Source organism: Alosa sapidissima, chromosome 11, assembly GCF_018492685.1.
Source record: "Alosa sapidissima isolate fAloSap1 chromosome 11, fAloSap1.pri, whole genome shotgun sequence".
Taxonomy (NCBI): domain Eukaryota; kingdom Metazoa; phylum Chordata; class Actinopteri; order Clupeiformes; family Clupeidae; genus Alosa; species Alosa sapidissima.
This window is the reverse complement of record NC_055967.1, coordinates 4,959,649-4,971,240: the sequence shown is the minus strand read 5'-3', so window position 1 is coordinate 4,971,240 and position 11,592 is coordinate 4,959,649. Positions and strand designations below refer to the sequence as shown.

Below are 11,592 nucleotides of genomic sequence, written 5' to 3'. Positions count from 1 at the left end.
ATCCTGTCCCACTATTAGTAGTTTTAAATCCAACCTAAAGACCTACCTCTTCTCCCTAGCTTTTAACACTCCCTGACTCCCTCACCTCTCCCTTATGTTTATATGTATGTATATGTATGTATGTATGTATGTATTATTACCATTATTATTATTATTATTTTATGTAAAGCACTTTGGTGCAATGCTATTGCTTTGAAATGTGCTATATAAATAAATTTGACTTGACTTGACTTGACTACAGGCTGTTTAATAGCTTAGTGATACATAACCAAATTCAAACAGTCGTAAAGATAAAGATGAACACAGACGAAAAGAATGACATAAAAGGTGCAAACAGTTTCCAGTAAGCACTAACTTAGTGCATGCACAAGTGTGTGCTGAAGTCAGGAGGACTCCATACAAATGTGGCAAAAGAAGTTAGCCATGTCTCATATAAATGCAATGTCCTTAGATTAGTCCTTGAGCCAGAAGGGTCGGTCGGTACCATCTGAGGGGAATACTGTAAGTCTCATAGTGATTTTTGTCAAGGTATTCCACCCTAGAGTTAGAAAATAAGTTAAAGCATTGCATTGGTAGTAGCTTTCTGTGTGTTATCACCCTGTTTATATCTATTATACGCTTATGAGGGATATATTATAGGTAAATAGGCTAGACATCTTAACTAATAGATATCCACACAAACCTTCCGCAGCTGATTATTTACATGATGTCAATATTTTTTTGTATAGGAAGTTTTCTGAAATATTATGTATGCATATGTAAATGAGCCATTATCTAATGAAATATGCAATAATTGGCATACATTTAAAGTATAGATATCCTAACATTGGGTAAAGTCAGGTACATAGCTATGGCAAAGGTATGTGTTCATACATTTGCTGAAAACCCATGTTATATCTTGTATTTACTTTCCATACTATAGGTCACAAATCATATATGAACAATCTCCTCTATAAAATCCTCCAGCATGTAGGAGTATATCTGGAAACATACAGTTTAAATTAAAATTAAAATGGCAATTTCTGGTTCAGAGTTGTGAATATGGCAATAATAGAGGTTCTTTAATGGCTATTGGCAGCTGGCTACATTTTCAGTATTATCCTCCTGAAAAAACAGAAGAAATATTGCAACAAATGTTATGGTTTAATTCAAATATATTAAGTGGAGGACAAGTTATCTTTTTTAAGCAAATGTTTAGTAAAGGAATTATTTTTGTTAAAGATATTGTGAATGAAAAATGCGAGATCCTTCCATATAAACAATTAAGAATTAGGTATGGGGAGGTATGTACTATTCAATAGTATAATCAATTAACCGCGTCCCTGCCTTTAAGTTGGAAACAAAAAATGAAAACCAGCTCTGATAATAATTTAGTGTGTAGACCAAATATAAAGCAGAACAAATGGCTAGATAAAACAAAATTTAACAAGGAAATATATATGTTTTATCTACAAACTGATAAATTGGTGGAGTTCCCATGTAAAAATTTTAATAGCTGGGAAAAAATGATAGATTGTCCTCTTCCATTGAAAGAAATCTTCAGTAAATTGTATGAAGCATCATTAGATATAAAAATGTTTTTTTCCAATATTAGTTAATTTTTAAATACTTAAACACACAGAAAATGCTGCATATTTGGGGGATAGAGACAAATCCATTCTGTCGTTTTGTCAGGGTTGTGCAGGAGGACCCAAGTGCAAGAAACTTAACAGTCCGGGACAGATCCTGACACGTTTCTGTTTAGAGGAGGAGGAGACTACAGAACACTTATTTTGGTACTGTCCTTCAACTGCTATATTTTGGCTTTATAATATAGGTCCCCATAAGGGGGGGGTGGTGGTTGGGTTAAGAAAAAAAAAATGGCTATTGGCAGTATCTATTCAAAATAACCAAATTCAAAACACCCACTGTAATAACATTTCACTGTCCAAAATGAAAAACAAAAAGAAGAATTTTGAACTTGACTTTATCCAGTGTTATTAGATAATGAGTCATTTACATACTTTACATAACATACAGCCGATTTTTCTCCACGTATAATGGATATAAACCGGCTGATAAAACACAAAATGCTACCAAAAATGCAATGCTATCACATTTCCTAATTCTAGGGTGATATATCTTGTCAAAAATCTCTATGAGACTTATTCCCCTTTAATGGTACTGATTTACCAAAGTTAGGGGGTCTGGCTCAAGGAGTAATACAGGATAAGACAGAAACACAAATAGTTCACTAGTTTCATACATACAGTAGATGCCACTTTGCAATTGGTTGGCGAAGCGAACGCATCATCAGCTTCCAGTGTTCATCCTCTGACTGTCTCCCCTTCCCTATTGTTAGTTGGCCAATCAGGCGCTTCGATGATTTCTTCCCAGGGTTCAGTTCATATACATTGACCACGATGGTGCAGTCCCGCACCGGAGGGTCAGGCAGCACGAAAATCATGACCTCGTTAAAAACGGTCACGTCCCACAGGGTCTTGGGCGCAGTTTTCTGGTGGCGGAGCTTGCACTGGTTGCACTGGACACTGGTCCGGACATAGAGTGCTGATATCAGAGTGCAGGGAAAGGCATGACATCATTAGGCAAAGAAACTTTTAAAAGTGTGCCAATACAACCCTAACCACACATAAGCTGATTATTGTGCTTTCCTAATGTAAACAACATGTTCTCACAGACTGATAAAAGGTTGGTAGAAATAATGTTTTACAATCAAGACATATAACCTCTTTGAATTTCCCCTTGGCGATCAATAAAGTATCTATCTATATATCTCTATCTATAAAACCTGCAAGTGACAGTAAAGCTATTTACTAGCCATACACTGTCCAGTACAAACAATAAAGCTAAATTAACAATTCAGAATGAGAAGTTCTATCCTGCATATCTTGACAGACTTGGTTCACTTGGTGGTCTTACTGTCTTCCTGATTCTGACAATGTGGTTAACCAGTACAGTGGTCAAACACTTACCTCTGTCTGTTCTGCTGGACTTTGAAATGATCCTGATCTTCAGGATACCCACTTCCACCCTCTGTGATGTAGGCATGTACTTCAGAGAGAGGAGCACTTCACCAACCAAGTCCTAAATACATAAAATAACACAAAACATGACATTTTCCAAGAAAAGATGCATTCAAAAGCTAAAATGCAAAATACTTAATCTAAAGCGTACTTTTAGAAGCTACCCAAAGGATCACTCACATACATAACTTACCTTTGTGGGTCGTTGTAGATCCTGCCACATCTCCAGAGGATATGAAATATTCAAATTACTCAACGGTTTGCGAACCTCCCCCAGAATCCCATGCCTGGAATACTTATCAAAGTCTCGAACCTGGGCAGAAACGAAATACATTCAGCCCTGTAGATTGGTAAAACTGCAGCCTACATTGTGGATTAACACTATAAATAACTTCAAATTTCCATAAATATAGGGAAACATTTAACTCATAGCAACTTTCTAAGGCAGAAGCAGGAAGGTATGCAGACAGTTCATGCACAGTGGCAATTAGATCATTGAAATGAACATTTTGTGTGTATGAGGCCATTCCATTCACAGCTGTGAGGATGTACCTCTAGTTTGACAGTGACACGGTGCACCTCCTCCTCAGCCAGTGAGCAGGAGAACTGGTCCCCGAAGGCCGGGCTGCTGCTGTTCTTCACCAGCCGCGACTGCCACTCGTGAAGGACGCACTGCTGTGGCCGGACGCTTACGGAGCTCTTCTCCTTCCTCGCCGTCGTCCTCCTCTCCTCCACCTCCTCTTCCTCCTCCTCGGTGTCTCCTTCTTCGTTCGCCTCGTTGGCCCACAGCAGACGCACGCGCACAAAGGGGTCCACGCTGTGACTGAACTCGCGCAGGGGCAGCTGCCGGGCCTCCAGGACGGTCACCACCAGGCGGCCCTGCAGCTGGTCGTAGTAGAGGGAGAAGCGCAGCGAGCCGCGCATCTGCGGCTCGTCCTCGCTCTCCTGGTCCTCCAGGCTCTCCAGGCTGCCGCTCAGCATCGAGGCTGGCAGGGAGTCCTGGGACAGGTAGCGGCTCAGCCTGCGCACCTGGTCATGGGCGAACTCCTCCTGTACTGGGGGACAGGGAGCTTGTGAAGACTCACACAAAATGTAGTGTGTGTGTGTGTGTGTGTGTGTTTGTGTGTGTGAGTGTGTGTGTGTGTGTGTGTGTGTGTGTGTGTGTGTGTGTGTGTGTGTGCGTGTGCATTTGTGTGTGTGAGAAAGAGAGAGAGAGAAAGACAGAGAAAGTGTGTTGACAAAATGACATGATTGTGTTATATTCTGTATAGCTATATGAAATACAATATACAGTACATAAATATGTATGTTATTTTGTTATGTGTAGAAATAGTAATGTGAAGAAATGCAAATACAAAAAAAACCAGACAGTTCAAAACCTCTGCCAATTCAAGACAACATTTAAATAAATGAAATCCTTCTTGATCTAACTATTATGATTGTATTCAAAGTCTAATTCTGAGTCAAATTCTGAGTGAGAGCACTGAAAGTCCTCTCAATATGATGACCGACCACACTTAATACGACCATGACGTTCTGACCAGAGTTGAAGTTAAAGTGGAGGAAAGGTTAAAGGGAAGTACAGATAAAGAACAGCAGTGGAACATGACGCTCAGTGGTATGAGGAGGTGAAAACAGCAAAAAGTCTTTCCAGAGTAATCCTAATGCGTCACCTTAAATCTTGGCCTCTGAATGTCAAGATAGGAGCTTCTACTCTGGTCCAATTCATCTGCTCCCACCAAGCTGCTAACTGAAAAACAAAGACAAGATAAACAAACAAATAAACAAAAGTTTAACCAAATGTAAACTAAACTTTAATGCAACTTTAAAAGTCTGACCAGAACCGCTTCCACTTCAAAAAATACTCCCCATGAATCCACTTTGTGTAATGTGACTCACTCACCTGAATCCTTTGAATAATGAGCCTTGGAACAGCATTTGTGAACTTGCCAGATAAGAATGCCCATTGCTATCAAGAAGAGCAGAATCGAGATACCCAAAATGGTGTACTTAATCTCATCTGGAAAGGGCATTCGAATGTCCAACTGCTGGGTGCCCGGGAGAAGAATCATTTTTCTCTGACTTAAAAAAAAAAACCTAAACAAAATGTGACACCATTACTGCTTTAAGTCAGTTTACTTATGCCGACTGATAACTTCTATTCAAATGCTACGACAATATTAACCGTTGGCATACACTGCAAAAGAGGCATACTGTGAGGAGAGAGAGTCCTTACAAGAACATAAACATGTGACATTGGTGTTCCCATTACACTACATTTGCACTTAAAGTGCAGAATTGATTTCTATGGACACTCTTCCATGCCATTTGAAAAGCCAGTGACTTTTCAGTTGAAAATATTACTCTTAAAACACAATACATCAGTTTCTGCTTTAGTTGTTAGCCCTGCTCATATATGATCTAAAGTATATGCTGCAGTTCAACCCCCTCCCCCCTAAAATTCAGAATCCATATCCATAAATGAAGTCTACTACCTTTTAAGACATTCTCCGTCCGCTAATGCTTCTCCATCCTGGTACAAACATTCTGCACTCAGAACACCATCTCACAGCAGTCTCGGGGAAGGCACCACCTGACTCTCAGATTGCCCCTGGAAGAACCAGTCGGATAACTTTCTAATTGGATTCCACCCCCTCTCACTGGCCGTCTTTCATGGTGTATGAACACACACACACACACACACACGTGCGCGCGCAGTACAGAGGCGGGCCACAAGTCTATAGACAGCCTCGACTGGAATCCAGTGACACTATTTGCAAAAGTGTTCCTGCGTGAAAGTTATCACTGGGCTATATCCAAATACCCAACTGTCTAGTGATTAGATAACTGAACGGCAAAACAACCTTAAAATCTTTTACACAGGTTATAGTGCTCTGTATGGAGAGGTACACACTACAAGAATCCAAAGTAGACAGGAAGGAAATGAGGATGAGGATTTAATCTTTATTATTAGGGGTCCGAGCAGCGTAGCTGCGGGACCCCTATTGATTCTGTACCATTCATTTTTGGCCAAAATTCTGTTAAAGTCATACTCCAGCCTAAACCGTAACTCCAAAACTCTTCAGATTTTCAGGTATGGTTACCAGTACCAGTACCCCCTCTACCCATAACCCAAAATTTGGGGTACTGCACCCAAAGGTGGCGCTATTGGAAAAAGGGTTAATTATGCTAATTTCTCCTTACCAGATTGACCTAGACTCAAAATTCTTTCATAATAATAATCTCTAAATTTAGATGCATCTTTTTGGCCCTGGTCTTATGGTCTAAAAATGTTTACTTTTGACACAATTTCATGGAAAAGCCAAACAATATAAAAAGTTTCACACTCTTCAAAAATAATCAAATCTTCACCAAAATCCTCACAGACAATGTTTAGACCAAGCCTCACAAAAGTTACTGCTCAGAATTTTTATATTTTGTTCCATTTCAGAGATATAGGCCAATAAAGTTAGACCACTTAGGCCATTTTTCCTAGATCACCTATATTCCTATAAACCGTCCCATTCCTATAAAGTCCTAGAAACTTCACATTCACAAGTATTTTTACCAGTACCCCCCACTACCCATAACCCAAAATTTGGGGTACTGCACCCAAAGGTGGCGCTCTTGTCAAAAATGCTTATTTCTCCTTACCAGATTGACCTAGACTCAAAATTATTTCATCATATCAATCTCTACGTTTAGATGCATCTTTTTCACCCTGGTCTTATGCTCTAAAAATGTTTACTTTTGCCACAATTTCAGAGAAAAGCCAAACATCATAAAAGGTTTCACAGGCTTCAAAAATTATCAAATCTTCACCTAAATTCTCTTTCTATGTTTAGACAAAGCCTCACAAAAGTTATCAAAAGAATTTGGATATGTTGTTCCATTTCAGAGATATAGACCAATAAAGTTCGACCACTCAGTCCATTTCTCCTATATCACCTATATTCCTATATGAGTATTTTTTTTTCCCTTGGAGAACAACCATACAACCATCATTATGTGGATACCATTAACAGTGCACATTTTCAGATCTGTACTCTTTTTTATAAAGTCCTTAATTCTATTGTCAAATGTAGGAATTTTCTTGATGTTGTGTGTTTGCCAAGCACCCACACCATAAGTGTATCTAAATTAGCTAGCTATGTACCAAAAATTACATTTTAACGTGACTCGAAGAGCTATAAACAGTGTTGGTAAGGCTGAGTGAGGAAAGCAGAGCGCAAATGGAAAAAAGAGAAGCTTCAGGTCTTCTATGACCTTTTCAGAGATTCTCTAAAGACCTACCAAAACTCTGTTAAGGCAGCAAAGGTTGAGTATTATGCTCAGCTTATCAACAATAATGCTCATAGGCCAAAAGTTTTATTTAATACCATTAACTCTATTATAAATCCTGCCTCTGCGTCATCTACTCTTGCCCCTTCAACAGAAATCTGTGAGAAGTTCCTCAACTTCTTCATCGATAAAATTGACAAAATAAAATCTCAAATCTCACCTCCAGATTCGGATCCCTCAGTGATAGAACTTTCACCTAGCTGCCTCCAACAGTTTCAGGCTATATCTTCCTCCCAGCTTTCTGAGGTGGTCTCCCATATGAAATCTACATCCTGCCACTTAGATGTTTTACCTGCACGCCTTTTTAAAGAAGTTTTTACCATCATCTGCCCTCTTGTATTGGCCATAATTAATCACTCACTAACCAATGGAGTGGTCCCCTCAGGTTTTAAACGTGCAATTGTGCAACCTTTACTTAAGAAACCTAACCTTGAGCCCAGTGACCTGAAGAATTATAGCCCTATTTCTAAATTACCTTTTCTGTCAAAGATACTAGAAAAGGTTGTCCTCTCTCAGGTTTCTTCTTATCTGAGTGAGTTCAATATATGTGATAAATTCCAATCAGGTTTTAGATCTCTGCACAGCACTGAATCGGCCTTGCTTAAAGTCCAAAACGACATCCTCTTAGCAGTTGATTCTGGATCTTGCGCCCTCTTGGTGCTTCTTGATCTGAGTGCAGCATTTGACACCATTGACCATAACATCCTATTAAAACGCTTGGAGGTTGAAGTTGGTCTCCAGGGTTCTGTTCTGCAATGGTTCTCTTCTTATCTTAGTGATAGATCATTTTCAGTTAGTTTAGGCAATTTCTCCTCTTCCTCTGCCCTTATAAAGTGTGGTGTTCCTCAGGGTTCCATTTTGGGCCCTCTTTTATTCTCTCTTTATATGCTACCCCTTGGCTCAATTTTTAAAAAGTATAACATTCAGTATCACTGCTATGCAGATGACACTCAGTTTTACCTGCCTGTTAACACTAATGGCATTTGTTCTTTGGAGAATATTTTTAACTGTCTCAGTGACATCAAATGCTGGATGGCAAGAAATTTTCTTCAACTGAACGAAAGTAAAACTGATATAATTATTTTTGGCCCTCCAAGTGATGTTTCTATCTTGAAAAATGCACTAGGACCTCTCTCTGCAAACTGCCACAGTGAAGTAAAGAATCTTGGGGTTTTCTTTGACTCCTCTTTAAATTTTAATAAGCAAATAAATAGTGTGGTCAAAGGCAGCTTTTTCCAGTTAAGAACCATTGCAAAACTGAAGCCCTTTTTGTCCTTCTCCGATCTTGAAACTCTTATACATGCTTTCATAACTTCTAGACTAAATTATTGTAATTCATTATATGCAGGCCTGACCCACTCCACTCTCAACAGACTTCAGCTAGTTCAAAATGCAGCAGCTAGATTATTAAGTGGCTCTAAGAAACGTGAGCATATAACTCCTGTGTTGGCTAAGCTGCACTGGTTACCTGTGGAGCACAGAGTTAAGTTTAAAATTTTACTTTTTGTCTTCAAAGCCCTCAGTGGTTTGGCACCTAGTTACATAGGTGACCTACTAATTCCTTACAGCACTCCAAGATCACTTAGGTCTTCATCTCAGAATCTTCTCTATATCCCCAAAACACGCCTTAAGACTAAGGGTGATAGAGCCTTCTCTGTTGTTGCCCCCCAACTCTGGAATAGCCTACCTGTACATATTAAGTCCTCTCCAACCATTGACTGCTTTAAGTCTAACTTAAAGACTTTCATTTTCTCCCAAGCTTTTAATCTACCTTAATACCCCCCCCCCCCCCCACACACACACACTCTTTATTCTTTATTTTATTTTTGACCAATTTGTGTATTATTTCAATTATTTATTTATTTTCCCCCCATGTAATATTGTTGTTGTACCATTGTCATATGTTTGTTTGTAAGCACTTTGGTTCAACTCAGTTGTTTTTAAATGTGCTATAGAAATAAAGTTGACTTGACTTGACTTGAGTGTACAAATCCGCTTGGAACTCCAGTGGAATTTTGATTTGCGACGAGAATTCTCGGTCTAACTGTTGATGTGCTGTGAGAAAGGTCGGAAATAGGCAACCCACCAGGCCAGCACTAACCTCCGAGTGTGGTAAACAAAATCGGATATTTCAGGCAATAAAAGCCCCGGTTTTGTTCAAATCTACACACCTATGGTTACTGAAAAATGTAAGGTTCATTTATCAAATGTTATTTTGAAGTATTAAAAAACATTGTTGTTTTAGAATTTTCGAACGAAAGGGCCAGTAATTGGTGCTTTTACGATAGTTTTATTTGTTTATTAGAAGTATTATTAGAATAAATACTGCAGACTGGGCACATGCAGAGCTTCAACGACATAAATGTAGATTTAATAGTGCAGACTAACTGTAAGACTTCTCATTTGAGTTATAGGCCCACAGTACCCTCCAGAATTATTGGCACCTCTACTAAAGTTGACTAAAAACCGGCATAACAAATAATTTGTTGGTGATTTATTGTAATCTCACAATGAAAATAATTATGGAAAATCCAACCTTAAAGAAAAACAAATTTACAATAAATAAATTTGATTCTTGCCCCAGACTAGGTGGAGGCTTAGCCACATTTACATTTAGAGGGTATTCTCTTTCTCCCTTTGATCTATTCAATGCAGATGTAGGTGTGAAATGCTCCCCACTGGCTCCTACCATCTGTCCACAATCTCCTCTTTGGGTTAAACAAAGACCTGGGTTAAACTTTAGCTGAATTATATGTTTGTGTCATTAACTGTAAATGTATTCATGTTTGGTATCATTTTTATAGTCTCAGTACAAGGAGTACAATGAATTAAGTGTAAGAATGTTTAGAACATCCTGTATAACATTTCTACCTGAGGAGCCTTCCTAATATGTTAAATAGTAAGTGGGTGTGTGTAGGTGTGTGTAGGTGTGTCTGGGTGTGGCTGACGGAAACGGCGGGAAGAGAAAGCCAATCAGAGGACGTTGTACCTATGATCACCACGTGAACCACACCCTTGCAAATTGAGCATAAAAGGCCAGCCTCTTCCGGTAGTCTTTAGAAGAGAATATTGAGAATCTGGTGAAATCCATGATGGGCTGACATAAACATGTACTTTTCTCCCTTGAGGGGCACTGGCCCCTCATTGAAAAGAATAAAGCCTGGATCCTGATCTTGCATCGTCCTGATTGAGTCTCACGAGAAATAAGGTAGTAAAAATATACTATCACAAAGCAGCTTGCAAAGCAAGTAAGTGGGATTGGCTGTGAAAGCTGTTTTTGATTAAATCCAATATGGCGGCCGGATCAATTACGTTGACGTCACAAATTCACATCTGTCAGACTTAGGACCTTAGGATCTTCGTCTGAAGAAGGGCATTCAGCCCGAACGTCACATGTGATGATTAAATCTTTTTTATAAGGAGTTTTCAGTATGCGGACTAACGTCATTTTTTATTACTGAAATGTTTGGGTCCAGCACCTGTTTGTATGTAATGTAGGTAATTTTGCTAATTATAGCGCCACCTATAGGTCAAAAGTCACTATATTTATTGAGCCTCCCCCTTATTTGGTCCTTCACTTCCTGTTTGGTGGCTTCGCCGCCAATTTTGATTGGCTGTTACGGGCAAACGGTTTTAGATTTGAAGACAAAAAGGGATGAGCCTTGGACGATTATGAGCCTTTGACGATTATGAGCCTTTTTGAGCCTTGGACGATTATGTGTGTAAAGTTTGGTGTCAATCGGACAAACTTTGTGACCTGTGAAAACTTTTAGGTGTTTTTGATTAAATCCAATATGGCGGAAAATCCATCATGGCGTAAAATGACGTCATAGGGTGCGTTGAACTCGGCTTGGTCCAAAGATACGTCATATTTGACAATCAGGCCAACGGGTCAAAAGTTACTTGCATGAACGCACGTCCAACTTTGGCCTGTTGGTGGCGCTAGAATGCTTGAGGTGCTGACTGGAAACTTGGTGAAATTAATCATGGGACTGTGCCTAATTAGTGTGCCAAATTTCACAACTTTTCACCAGACGGTTCTATGGGCTGCCATAGACTCCCATGCCAGAGGAATAATAATAAGAAAACTAACAAACACAATGGGTGCCTTCACAGCTTTGCTGCTTGGCCCCCAATTATGTGATCTAATCCAATTTCAGGATCCTTGTTTCCCTTTGAACAAGCCATTTTCAAGATTTGATCCAATCCGATAGCCGAAATCCGATAA

At 39.3% G+C, this 11,592-nt stretch overlaps 1 protein-coding gene across 1 annotated transcript; it reads right to left on the bottom strand.

Annotated features, from left to right (window-relative positions):
- Positions 1–226: 226 nt before the first annotated feature.
- syt19 (synaptotagmin XIX) lies at positions 227–5,654 on the bottom strand. Its single transcript, XM_042111071.1, has 7 exons — positions 5,519–5,654; positions 4,927–5,120; positions 4,697–4,773; positions 3,576–4,073; positions 3,217–3,336; positions 2,973–3,084; positions 227–2,547 (listed from the first exon to the last, which is right to left on the bottom strand). The coding sequence occupies exons 2-7, from the start codon at positions 5,093–5,095 to the stop codon at positions 2,240–2,242; spliced, it is 1,284 nt and encodes a 427-aa protein (XP_041967005.1). The 5' UTR covers positions 5,096–5,120; positions 5,519–5,654; the 3' UTR covers positions 227–2,239.
- Positions 5,655–11,592: the final 5,938 nt, after the last annotated feature.

What these genes read in the sequence shown, in the direction of transcription:
- syt19 (XM_042111071.1), bottom strand. Translation starts at nt 5,095, where the DNA reads ATGATTCTTCTCCCGGGCACCCAGCAGTTGGACATTCGAATGCCCTTT. An exon ending in TCATTATTCAAAGGATTCAG is followed by an intron (nt 4,774 to 4,926) that starts GTGAGTGAGTCA and finishes TTTGTTTTTCAG; the next exon opens with TTAGCAGCTTGGTGGGAGCA. An exon ending in TTCAGAGGCCAAGATTTAAG is followed by an intron (nt 4,074 to 4,696) that starts GTGACGCATTAG and finishes CCCCCAGTACAG; the next exon opens with GAGGAGTTCGCCCATGACCA.